The sequence below is a fragment of the Apus apus genome, chromosome W (assembly GCF_020740795.1).
Source record: "Apus apus isolate bApuApu2 chromosome W, bApuApu2.pri.cur, whole genome shotgun sequence".
Classification (NCBI taxonomy): Eukaryota; Metazoa; Chordata; class Aves; order Apodiformes; family Apodidae; genus Apus; species Apus apus.
The window spans coordinates 5,339,677-5,353,496 of NC_067311.1; the positions used below are offsets into that span (position 1 = coordinate 5,339,677).

The following is a 13,820-nucleotide window of genomic DNA, read 5'->3' on the forward strand; positions in this document are numbered from 1 at the left end:
CTTCCCCGGTTCGGGGCGTCATCAGTGAGCGCCACGGGTGAGCTGGGTTGTTTCTGTTCGCCGCTTTGGGCGTGAGGCTGTGGCGCGGAGGACTCGTCTGAAACCGTGTGGTTGGAGCGAGTCAGGCTCCGCCCGCCATGTCGGAGAGCGCCGAGAGCTCCGCGGGGGCTCAGGGCTCCTCTGAGTCCTCCACTCGGGGCTTCGCTGCTGCCGAGCCGCGGATCATCAAAATCACGGTGAAGACTCCCAAGGAGAAAGAAGAGTTCGCTGTGCCTGAGACCAGCAGCATCCAGGAGGTGAGGGGTTTGAGGCCGTGGGTGGGGAGCGTAGCCAGGGGGAAGAGCCCTGGCCTGGGGTTTCTGTCTCCCACGCTGGAGGGTGAGGGCCCTTCGCGATGACAAAGCAGCTTCTGCTTATTCGAGCTGTTCTCAGCGCTGTTGGGCGAGTATCGGGGTTGGCCCGGTCTTGTGGTAGGTCGCTGCTAACTGAGGCTACCGGGAGTGGTAAAGCAATCTGCGTTGTTTCCTTTACGGCTTCTCCCTGTTGCGATGCTGAGAGCCAGCCCGGAAGGTGGACGTAGCTCGTTTCGTAATTCTGAGTTGCCCTGCTGAGTTGACTCAGTTTGGCAGTAGGAGGCTTGCTGGCTAATTAGTACAACTGCAGAAAACATATGCAATCACCTATGTGGCAGTGCTGTAGGGCCAATAATTATCTTGATCTAAAATTTGTTTTAGAAACAGTGAGTAGGCTATGGTAAAGATCTCTTAATTTTAGAAAAGCCATGTCTTTAGACTATATAAAACTTCCACTTCAAATAAAGTACAGCTTCTGCTGTGCTTCAGTGTACTAATGTCTGATAACTCTGAACTGTTAAGGCCTTTGTTCTAAGTTTTTACAAAAGTTAGTATCTCATTGGGTCTTTGGTTCAAGAGAAACAGTGGCACCTACTGAATCATTGACACTGTTTCCTGCAGGACTTCAGGTTTTTGTGGCCTTCTATGTGAGTATTTACCAGGACTTAATTTATTTAGAATAGGAAACTACAAATTATAGGAAAGGTGTGGTCAAAGCATAAGGCAGTTATCTGTAAAGCCGGTCTCTCCTACTTGTGAAGGATGTAGATATTGCTATGCTACAATACTTTAAAAGGTGAAGTTGCCTGAGGGAGATTCAGATCTCGCTTGATTTTCTATAAAATTTATCTGAAATTCCATGTATACAACTTGACATCATGTTATTTTTTGGTGCAGTTGGTAACTGCAAACCTCACCAAAAAAACGGTTAAATATGAAAGAGTGCAACTGATGTACAGAAATGGAGCTTTGAATCATTAGTTGCTGATGAGTCAGAGGGGAATTGCAAAACGTAAGTTAAAAAGCTCCGAGTGATTTTCTAGCCAGGGTGCTGGCTCTATGGATTTTAGATGCTGTTGCGCCACCTAGTGGCAAAATTCTTTATAATGGCGTTTTGTTTTCCATAAAATATGCTGATTCTAGTTTAAGGATTACATTTGTCCTGAAAAGCATTTGGATTGCAATAATATTAGGGACTTTAGGAATTATAAAAAAAACCCGACTAATTTAAGATGTGAATTTGTAATATATCGAACTTTAATAACATTTCAAATGTGAGTCCCAGTGAGGATATTGGGTTTTTCTTGCAGACGGTTGTCTTAAAAAACTTAAATAGTTTTACAAGCTAATAAACCCATATTTTTTTACTGAAAACAATAATAAAAATTTAAGCGATTAATAGATTATATTTCTTTAAAATGTTTTAATCTTTTGTAGATATCTTAAACTTTAAATATTGTCTTGGTATCCCTTTGAGCTGATATTAACAGATTAGATTTGCAGTTTAATCTTCCTGTGAAGTAAAACTGCTGCTGCCCCTATGGGTCAGCCATTTGCTTTGATTCCTGGACAAAGTTACAGCTAGCACACACACACACACAAAAAATGGCTGTTTTTCTTAAACTGTTAAAATAAGTTATTGTTAATAATAAGCATTATATAGCATAATAACAATAGATGTGATATTTCTAGCGACAGCCCTGAAAATAGGTTAGCCTCAAATAAACAAATTGAGCATCTGTTCAAATGCATCTGGGATCAGCAAGTGGGGAATGTCTGTCCCACTGAGGGGGGGAAGAAGGCCTAAAGTGGTACAACTGAACTGAAAGCTTTTATTGTGCTGTGTGTTCCTGTAGCTAATATTGTGACTTAGTGACTTGTTTTTGTTTACAATAACTTCAGAATACAGCCAAAACCCTAAGACTTTTAGATAAATATTTTGGGTTATTTGGGCTAAATAATAAAGTTTATTTTATGTTGCTCCATTGATGTAAGTCAGGTTTGCATCCGTTCAAAGTTGAGGAAGATTTTTCCTATGATAGAAGTCTTCAGTAACATAGGGTTCGTTATTGCTGATCCTATGTTGTGCCTCTAGAACAGGGAGTACATAGGTTAGAATAGAAAATAACCCTCAAGTACCAAACTACTCTGGGAGGTCAGTTGATTGTGTCACCCATCTGTCTTTGTTTTCCACTCAACTTATTTGATTATGCTGAGCACAGCTTAGCTCAGTATTAGTTCAAGGACCAAATATTTGCTTTATTGACTTGGCATGATACTGAACTTGGAGGCCTACACGCTGCTCTGCACAAAGACTTCTATTCATATGGTAGGTAAAGATGAATACCTATAAGCCTGATGATTTGAAATCCAAATACACAGGAGACTTTAGCTCAGTTAGCTCTGTTTGTCTTTCATTGTTTTCCTTTGGTTTATTTTGTGGGTTCTATGGGCTTGACTTAATAGTGTGTTTTGGTGAAACTAATATACGAAGGGAGAGTGAGAAGTCACATTACAGACTACTTGTTCGTTACTGTGTCTTCTTAGTGAATAACTTGAATTCTTTGAGTGATTTTACTTTCTTCATTTACTCTACCCTGTAGGCATTCTTAGAATGCCAACATAACAACATTGGCAACATTCAAGATGTTATTGTAATTGATTCAGAGTTAACTGTCCATCAGCATGTATGCAGACTTAAAGACATCAAGGTATGAATTTTGTGAACACTATAACTCTTAGAGAATAACATAGATTGCTTTACATTTTTTATTATTAGGATAACAGAGTTTGGATATAGCAAATGCGTGCTATTAATTTTAATAGTCTGCAGTTCTTGCAGAGAATTATTGTCAATACTATGATTATCTGAAAATTTCAGAATAATCATAGAATGGTTAGGATTAGAAGGGACCTTAGGGATCATCTAATTTCAACCCCCCTGCATCGGCAGGGACACCTTCCACTAGACCAGGTTTCTCAAAGCCCTGTCCAACCTGCACTTGAACATTCCCAGGGAGGGGGCTTCCACAACTTCTCTGGGCAACCTGTTCCAGTGTCTCACCACCCTCACACTAAAGAATTTCTTCCTAATGTCTAATAAAAATCTACCCTATTTCAACTTAAAACCATTACCCCTTGTCCAATCACTACATGCCCTTGTAAAAAGTCCCTCTCGAGCTTCCCTGTAGTCCCTTCAGGTACTGGAAGGCTGCTATAAAGACTCCCTGGAGCCTTCTCTTCTCCAGGCTGAACAACACCAACTCTCTCAGACTGTCTTCATAGCAGAGGCGCTCTAGCCCTTGGATCAGCTTTGTGGCCCTCCTCTGGACTTGCTCCAGGAGCTCCATGTCCTTCCTGTTGGGGGCTCCAGAACTGGATACAGTAATCCAGGTGGGGTCTCACAAGAGCAGAGTACATGGGGAGAATCACCTTCCTCGACCTGCTGGCCATGCTTCTTTTGATGCAGCCCAGGATACGGTTGGCTTTCTGGGCTGCAAGCGCACATTGCCGGCTCATGTTTGAGCTTTTCATCAAACAACACCCCCAGGTCCTTCTCCTCAAGGCTGTTCTCAATCTATTCTCCGCCCAACCTGTATTTGTGCTTGGGATTGCCCACACCCAGGTGCAGGACCTTGCACTTGGCTTTGTTGAACTTCATGAGGTTGGTATGGGCCCACCTCTCAAGCCTGTCAACGTACCACTGGATGGCATTCCTTCCTTCCAGTATGTCAACCACACCACAGAGCTTGCTGTCAGCAAACTTGCTGAGGGTGCACTCGATCCCACTGTCCATGTCACTGACAAAGATATTAAACAGCACCGGTCCCAGTAACAACCCTTGGGGAGCACCACTTGTCACTGGTCTCCATTTGGACATTGAGCCATTGATCACCACTCTTTGAGTGTGACCATCCAGCCACACAACGAGTGGTCCATCCATCAAATCCATACTCTTCCATTTTTGATACCAGGATGTCGTGTGGGACGGTGTCGAAGGCTTTGCACGGGTCCAGGTAGATGACGTTGGTTGCTCTTCCTTTGTCCACTGATGCCATGACCCCATTGTATAAGGCCACCAAATTAGGCAGGATTTGCCCTTGGTGAAGCCATGTTGGCTGTCACAAATCACCCTTTGTTTTCTATGTGCCTTAGCAGAGCCTTCAGGAGGATCTGCTCCATGACCTTGCTGGGCACAGAGGTGAGACTGACTGGCCTGTAGTTCCCTGGGTCTTCTTTCCTTCCCTTTTTGAAAATGGAAGTTATGTTTCTCCTTTTTTTCCAGTCTGTAATGTCTGTTTGGAAAAGTTAGTGAAATCAAATTAAGTTCATATAACCATATAAAACAGGTTAAATTATTTTATCTCAATTTTGATTTATCTTCAATCTTTCTTCAGTGAGGAATATAGTTTTCAGTAGTAATAGATTATTATTATCAGCATGTAGTATATTTTAAAACTAATTATATGCATGAAAACTGTGCTTTCTGTACTACACTGAATTGTAAATAAACTTACCTACTGAACTGTATGTGTAAATATGCATTGTGTTGGAACTCTCTTCATTGACAAATGGGGATCTCGTTAGAGTTGTATTCTCTTTTATTATTTTAAAATACTTATTCAAATTTTATTTATAAATCCGATGTTTCAGATTTGTGCCTAGTTTTCACAATCACAAATTTGCCATGTTTGGCATATAAAGGTCACGTGTACATGTTAAAGGGAGCATTGAGTGATTTGATAGTGGAACATCTTTCTTAACTTGTGTATGCTTTTAATATTTCTTATAATGCTTTATTTCATAAAGACGACTTAATTTCAGTTCTTTTAACATAACCAGTTCTGCCTTCCCTGTAGTCCAGGGATTACTTAATGGTATGACCAAAAGAGGTTTAAATTAATATACTCCAATCTGTTGTTATTTTTCAATATTGCAATCTAGCTTTCTGTCAGCACTAAAGGAACTTGAGTGCATTAATTGTTTAGCACCAAAGTTAAAGCATTGTTTTTTTCACCATCTTATGTCTCAGTGCACTGAAGCACATCATTGATACATCTGTGTCTGTTTATGGAGTCAGCCTTGTAATGTGCTGCCGGTGGCGAGGGAAGCAAGCAGTCCAGAATCAATGTGATTGATAAAGCAAGCTTCGATTTATTGAACACACAGTGTTACTTTTATACCCTTTTCCAAACCTACATGTAGTGAATTCATTGGCTAGTAACCACATGTAGTGAATTCATTGGCTAGTAACCACATGTAGTGAATTCATTGGCTAGTAACCACATGTAGTGAATTCATTGGCTAGTAACCACATGTAGTGAATTCATTGGCTAGTAACCACATGTAGTGAATTCATTGGCTAGTAACCACATGTAGTGAATTCATTGGCTAGTAACCACATGTAGTGAATTCATTGGCTAGTAACCACATGTAGTGAATTCATTGGCTAGTAACCACATGTAGTGATTTCACTGGACGGCAACTACTTGCAGTGATTTTACTGGATAGTAACACACATCTGAGTTCCAGGGTTCTTCCTTGTTTTCTATCATTCTACTTCTCTACCTTGTCCTTGAGTTAGTTTAAGCTAACAGAGATTGTTTATACTTGTGTTAGGCTAAAAAAAGAGATTGCTTGTACAGCTGCTATTTGTGCTACACTCTCAAGGCCTCTCGAGGAGATAGCAGGGACCCATGGCCCTGCTGCTCAAGCCATTCTGCAACAATGTGCTCCAATTATTCAAATTTCTTTGAAATAAAGAAACCCTGTTTAACTATTCAGCACTTAAGTAATTTTATTTTTCTCAGAGTTTGGAAACAATATTAAAAGTGATATAGAACAATGGTAACTTGCTGTTTGATAGCATAGAAACCTTTAGAAGAAAGTATATTGACTTCCCTGACAGTTGAATTAATTGATATTTTTCAAGATGCATCTATCTAACCAAGGTACTTGGCAAATGTTTTCTGACTGACAGGTACAAGAAAATATGAATACCTATTTAAATAATACTCTCTAAAGTCCTTTGTTTGCAGATACTTTTATCCAGAGTGAGTTTCATTTTCATGTTTGGATGTAAGGGTAGGTGTAGTGGGTTGATCCTGGCTGGTGGCCAGGTGCCCACCAAACTGCTCTATCACTGTCCCTCCTAAGCTGGACAGTGGAGAGAAAATATAACAAAGGGCCTGTGGGTCAAGATAAGGACAGGGAGAGATCACTCACCAATTATCATCACAGGCAAAAAGACTCTACTTGGGGAAATTATTTATTACCAATCAAATTGGAGTAAAATGAGAAATAAAACCAAATTTTAAACCACCTTCCCCCCACCCCTTCCTTCATCCTGGGCTCAACTTCACTCCTGAATTTTATACCTCCTCCCCCCAAGTGGCACAGGGGATGGGGAATGGGGGTTTCGGTCAGTTCATCACGCTTTGTCTCTGCCCATCCTCCTCATACTCTTCCCCTGCTCCAGTGTGAGGTCCCACCCATGGGAGATGGTCCTCCATGAACTTTTCCAGTGTGGGTCCTTCCCATGGGTTGCAGTTCTTCATGAACTGCTCCAGCATGGGCCCTTTCCATGGTGTGCAGTCCTTCAGGAATGGACTGTTCCAGCATGGGTCCCCTGTGAGGTCAAAGGTCCTGCCAGGAGCCTGCTCCAACTCAGGCTCTCCACAGGGTTAGGGCTTCCATCTACTCCAGCATAGAGTCCTCCACAGGCTGCAGGTGGATATTTGCTTCACTGCGGACCTCCATGGGTTGCAGGGGGACAATCTACTTCACCATGGTCTTCCCCATGGGCTGCAGGGAAATCCCTGCTCCAGCATCTGGAGCACCTCCTCCCCCTCCTTCACTGACCTTGGTGTTTGCAGTGTTGTTTCATATATTCTCATTCCTCTCTCCAGCTGCAGTTGCACAGTTTGGGTTCCCTCCCTTCTCTTCTTAAGTATGTTATCACAGAAGAACTACCACCAACACTGACTGGCTCAGCTTTGGCCAATGGTGGGTCTGTCTTGCAACCAGCTGGCATTGGCTCTGGGTTTTGCACATTCCTGAACACACTTGTATATAATTGTACATATTTTCTTTTACCATTAGTGTTTAATTAAAGGTGTCTAGCTTAGCTTTTCAATCTGGGAAGTCTCTCTCCTTTATTACCTGTCTCCTTACCTACCTGGGTGGGAGGGCAGAGGGGATCGAGAGCATTATTGTCACTGGTTTAGTTGCTAATCCTGAGTCAAATGGTGACAATGTGCTAATCTGTTATTGATGGTATCTTTGTGTCCTGTTTTGAGCCAAGATGAAGCCAATTTTCCTTTTTACTGATTTTTTTTCCTTCAGTAAGCTTTCTTTTAACTAGCAACACGCTGTTCTAGCTAAGCCTGATAAGACGTTGGAATGTCTTTCTAACTGCTGGGTCTTCAAGGTCGCACCTTCACTCTGCTGGCTCAGACACTACGGGGAGATCTATGACACCCCCATAGGAGGCTGAGTTAGACAGACAGCAAAACTGGCCAGAGATATTCAATTTCATACATCTACGTAAGCTCAGAGGAAGGTCAGAGATCACAAAAGACAACTTCCTTCCCGCTTCTTCCCTTCTCTCCCGTCCATGGCCGGCGTCCGGGGAGGACTCTGTCCATTCAGCACTGTCGACCCTTAGGCTCGAGCTTTCCTGACCCACATCACTCTCCGCTTTCTCCAGCAGCAGCTCCGGGATTTCTCGGAACTGTTCCAGCTCAAGGGGAGTGTGGTGGGAGTTGCTGGGGGTGGGGGTAGGCGAGAGGCTCTTGCACATACCTGAACATATCTGTATATAATTGTATATTTTTTCTTATATCATTAGTGTTTAATTAAAGCTGTGTAGTTTAGTTTTCAATCCAGGCAAGTCTCTCTCTTTTTCTCTCTCTCCTTCCCTACCTGGGTGGGAGGGGGGGGGGATCGAGAGCATTGTTGTCGGACCTGAGTCAAACCGTGACACTTTGTTAGCAGTAATCAGGAGACTCATTTGCAAAATATCTTAGATGGTAACCTAAGTTTTGTATGGTCTTCTGTTGTGGATGAGCCATCAAACAGAATGGCTGGTTCTGTGGAAGTGTTCAAGGCCTGGTTGGATGGGACTTTGAACAACCTGGTCTAGTAGGAGGTGTCCCTGCCTATGCAGGGGGGTGGAACTAGATGATCTTTAAGGTCCCTTCCAACCCAAACCCTTCTGTGGTTCAGAAGTTTTGAGATTTAGTGAATGTAAGAGATGCTGATGAAGAGACATAAGACTTTTTTTGCAGCTCTGTTGAGCTTTTAATGTAGATATGCTTCTGTTAGACAAAAATGTGGCTCAATATTCATAAGTCATCTTATGCTGACTGGAAAGAGATCTCTTGCACATATGGATCATCCACATTCATTATTGTAGGTGTTCTTTTGTGGTCCTGATACACAGGCTGTTGGTTTAATTTCTTACCGAAGTGCTGTTTGTACAGATAATCTAATTAATTACCATTACTACATGTTAGTAGAGAAAGGGAAGTGTATATGCTTTGATACCTGCATACTGGCAATATTAGATACTTTGTGGTTAAGCTCTGTGTCTTGTTTCCTTAACCATATGGATAAATAACTGCTTCTAAAAATGTGTAACAAGGTTTAGGATAAAGTAGACAATGTTAATTATACTACTGCATTAGCATTCTGAAGACAACTAAAATGTGGAAATACGATAGTAAATGAGCTTGGGTAAATGTCATGACTCTCTGTTCTGGCACAATGTGCTAGTTCTTTATTCTTATGCACTTACTTTGTACCAAATTATGAAGTTTTCTGCTGGTTTTGTGTTGCAATGGAATGTGTATTTGTACTGGTTTGGGCTGGGATAGAGTTTAATTTCTTCATAGTAGCTTCTATGTGACTATGTTTTAGATTTGTGCTGAAAAAAGTGTTGATAGTACAGGGATGTTTTAGATATTGCTGAACAGTGCTTACACAGAATCAAAGCCTTTTCTGCTTCTCACACTTCACAAGAAGTTGGGAGGGGACACGGCTGGGATAGCTGTCCCCAACTGACCAAAGGCTCGGCAGCAGCAGCTGTTCCCCCTCAGCGGCAGTGGCTTGGTTTTCCCTGCAACCGGCAGCAAAAGGGGGTGGGCTTCGGCCCAACCTCGACGGCTGCGGGAAGGTCCCGGTGGTCTGGGATCAGAACCCGGTGTGCTCACCGCTATGACTTGGGTTTGATTCCTGAGGCAGGCTAGCAGGCACGGCAGAGTCCCGGTGCCAGACTCCGCAGCAGGGGGGTGTCCCATGCAAGAAGAGCCCGAGCAGGCCACTCTCACCTGCAAAACCCGTCGCTTTTTATACCCCAGTGACCCTCTATCCAGTCAGTGTCACTGCCGCAATGCATGCTTTTACATTCTCTTTATGAATGTACTAATGTTCAGAGCCAATTAGCATCCATGAGTCCCAAGTTAGGGCGATAACCATTAGGGGCAATTCATAACTTGTTGCCCATTCTTCCTGCCTTGTATCACATCCTTTGTTTTGCTTTGAATTGTCCTTGAGTAGTAGGCCTGTTTTTTTCCGTTAGGAGAGAGAGAATGAGAGAGAGACTTTGCTGGATTGAAAACTAAACTACACAGATTTAATGAAATACTAATGATAAAAGAAAATATATACAATTATATACAAAGGTGTTCAGGTATGTGCAAAAGCCTCTCACCTTCCCCCACGCCCAGCAACTCCCACAGCACTCTCCTTAGCTGCAAACAGTCCCGAAGAATTCTGGACTGCTGCTATAGAAAGCGGAGAGTGATGAGGGTTGGGAGAGCTTGAGCCTAAGGGTCGACAGTGATGGATGGATGGAGTCCTCCCCGGACGCTGGCCATGGACGGAAGAGAAGGGAAGAAGAAGGAAGGAAGTTGTGTTCTGTGATCTCTGACCTTCTCTGAGCTTACGCAGATATATGGAATGGAATATCTCTGGCCAATTTCGCTATCTGTCTAATTCAGCCTCCTGCGGGGAGGTCATAGCTTTCCCTGTAGTGTCTGAACCGGCAGAGTAAAGATGTGACCTTGGAGTCCCAGGAGTTAGAAAAACATTCCACCATTTGTTATCATTCCAAGCTGGAATACTTTGCTACTAGTTAAAAGAAAGCTTACTGAAGAAAAAAAAAATAGTAAAAGGAAATGTGGCTTCATCCTGACTCAAACCAGGACATCAACCCATGAGTTTTCTCACTTTTACCCTTCTTCCCCATCCCACCAGGGGGGAGTGAGCGAGTGTCTGTGTGGGGTTTAGCTGCTGGCTAGGGTTAAGCTATGAAAGTATTAAGAATAATTAACCAGAAAAATGCAGAGTGGGAAGCAACTGCCTACACAATTCCTCTGCAGAAGAGTCTAGAGGTTATAGCTGTTAAATGAGACAACACTGTTAAACTGATATTTTCCAACTTGTAAATTGGAATATAGCTTGCAAGATGTGGAATATATCCTTTTGTTCTAAGTATGGTGTGGGAAACTGTTCTTTTCTTCCCCTCATAAGCCCCCCAGTACCGGCTTGCAGCATATGGGTATTCATATGGAATATTGTGGCCAGTTTTGAGCCACATGCTTACAGAAAGATATGGTTGGATTTGAAAATCCAGAGAGTGGTGGGAATGGTTAGATTAGAAAACACAATCCTCAAGGAAAGATTAGCTGTACCGCAACCCTTTATTCTGAGGAGAATAGTAATCTGTCCATGGTGGACAGGACAATGAAGAACAGGATAGTGAAGCACTGAAATAGATTTATAAGAAAAAAATCTATGGAGTCTCTATCACTGGGGACTTCTGAGAACAGGATGGATAAACAATGCCTGTACTGGGTTTGCATGGTAAGGTTTTAGTAGCAGGGAGAGGGGGGGTTGCAGGAGTGGCTTCTGTGAGAAGATGCCAGAAGCTTCCCCTATGTCTGATAGAGCCAATGCCAGCTGGCTGCAAGACAAACCCACCACTGGCTAAAGTTGATGGTTGTAGTGCTTCTGTGATAACATTTAAGAAGGGGGAAAAACTGCTGTGCAACAGCAACTGAAAGAGAGGAGTGAGAATACGTGAGAGAAACAACTCTGCAGACACCGAGGTGTTCCAGGTGCCGGAGCAGAGATTCCCCTGCAGCCTGTGAGGAAGACCATGGTGAAGCAGATTGTCCCCCTGCAGCCCATGGAGGTTAATGGTGGAGCAGTTATCTGCCCTGTGGCCCATGGAGGACCCCATGTCAGAACAGGTGGATGTGACCTGAAGGAAGCTGTGACCCCACGGAGAGCCTGAGTTGGAGCAGGTTTTCTGGCAGGACCTGTGGCCCTGCAGGGGATCCATATTGGAGCAATCTGTTCCTGAAGGACTGCACCCCATGGATTGGACCCGTTCTGGAGCAGTTTGTGAAGAACTACAACCCATGGGAAGGACCTGTGTTGGAAAAGTTCATGGAGGGCTGTCTCCTATGGGAGGGACCCCACGCTGGAGCAGAAGAGTGTGAAGAGGAAGGAGCAGCAGACAACATGTGATGAACTGACTGCAACCAACATTCCTTCTCCCCCTGTGCCACTCAGGGGGAGGAGGTAGTGAATTCAGGAGTGAGGTTGAGCCCAGGATGAAGGGAGGGGTGGTGGGGTGGTGGTGGTTTAATATTTGTTCTTGTTTCTCATTATCCTACTCTGATTTGATTGGCAATAAATTAAATAGCCCAAATTGAATGTTTTGCCTGTGATTGTAATTGTTGAGTGATTTCCATGTCCTTATCTTGACCTGTGAGCCCTTTGTCATATTTTCCTTTTTTTCCTGTCCAATTGATGAGGGTGATTGATAAAGCGGCTTGGTGGGTACCTGGTGGCTAGCCAAGGTCAAGCCACCACAGTGTCTGAATAATATAGGTAAGTAATCCACTTCAGGCAGGAATGGATTAAATGGCTTCCTAGAATGCTTGCAAGTCTAAATATTGAGTATAAAGGTTGTTTCTCTGAGAACTGGAACTAATTCTGTGTGAGCAGACTTCTAACTGACCAAATGGTACCTGCTACCCAGGCACAGAGATTTCATACCTCTGTAGTGTATCAAGCTTATTTTTTGGGCATCTGTTTTATCTTTTCCTATGCTAGAAACCTTTTCAATTAGGGACTCTCCTTCAGAGTATAATACAGTGGGGGTTTCATTTTTTAGCCCTACCTCTTATAAAATGTAATTATTTAATAATATGTCATTGTAAGATTAATATTTGGGGTTCATGTATGAGAGTTCGCTAAGATGTTTGAAATAGGATTATTTTAAAAATCAAGTTGACCATATTACTTGAAAAATGTTAAATATTGTGAACTTCTGGAGGGCTTCCTAACTGCCTAAGATCCATTCAGAAACATTTAGTCTACTGAATAGTCATGTTAAATACATTGATTTGGTTTTCTTATATTTGCCTTTTTACATTTGTCCTGGTTTGAGCCAGGATGAAGCCAATTTTCTTTTTACTGATTTTTTTTTTCTTTTTTTTTTTTCTTCAGTGAGTTCTCTTAACTAGTAGCAAGTTTTCTGGCTAGTGGACTGATAATGCTGGAATGTTTATGTTATGGCCGAGACATCAAGGACCCTTTGCTCTGCAGCCTCAGATGCTAAAGGAGCAGAAGAGTCGTATCTGCAACCCTCCCATAGGGAGGAGTGGACTAGACAGACGGCAAATTTGGTCAGAAATATTCCATATATATATATATATGTATATATGCACATAAGACTCAGTATAAAGTCGGGGATCACGGAAGCCAAGCCCCTTCCTTTTTCTTCTCCCCTTCTCTTCTGTTCATGGCTGTCATTCACGGAGGACTCTGTCTATCCATCACTGTTGATCCCTAGGCTCGTGTGTTCCTGACCCTCATGGATGCTGGCCGTGGATGGAAGAGAAGGGAAGGAGAAGCAGGAAGGAAGTTGTCTCCTGTGATCTCTGACCTTCCTCTGAGCTTACATAGATACATGGAATGGAATATCTCTGGCCAATTTTGCTATCTGTCTAATTCAGCCTCCGACGGGGGAGGAGTCATAGATCTCCCCATAGTGTCTGAGCCGACAGGGCAAAGACGTGACCTTGGAGTCCCAGCAGTTACAAAAACATTCCAGCTGTTATCAGCCCAAGCTGGAACACTCTGCTACTAGTTAAAATAAAGCTTACTGAAGGAAAAAAAAATCAGTAAAAGGAAAAGTGGCTTCATCTTGGCTCAAACCAGGACACAGGTTCAGTTGTTTTAATGAAGTTATGATTTCACAGTCGGCTAAAATATGTGGCTATTCACCATGTCCTGGGCTGGAAGCACATTTCATGTAACTGTCATGAGTTGGATAAGAGAGCAGAGCCACCTAAGAAGTAATTTTTGATTGTATGGAAAGGATTACTAGTTTTGACATGTAAAAGGTAGCAGTAATAAGTCCAAGAAGAAAGGATATTGTTCCTTTCAGTG

The 13,820-nt window shown here is 42.8% G+C and overlaps 1 protein-coding gene across 4 annotated transcripts in view; it reads left to right on the forward strand.

Moving 5' to 3' along the window:
* The window catches only part of LOC127395176 (ubiquilin-1-like), a 44,275-nt gene continuing 30,455 nt past the window's right edge, over nucleotides 1-13,820 (forward strand). For all 4 annotated transcript variants that reach the window (XM_051641720.1, XM_051641717.1, XM_051641718.1 and 1 more), the window contains exon 1: nucleotides 1-296. In XM_051641720.1, coding sequence (XP_051497680.1) covers nucleotides 138-296 — 159 coding nt within the window. In that variant the 5' untranslated portion in view covers nucleotides 1-137. The remainder of the gene's footprint in view (nucleotides 297-13,820) is intronic.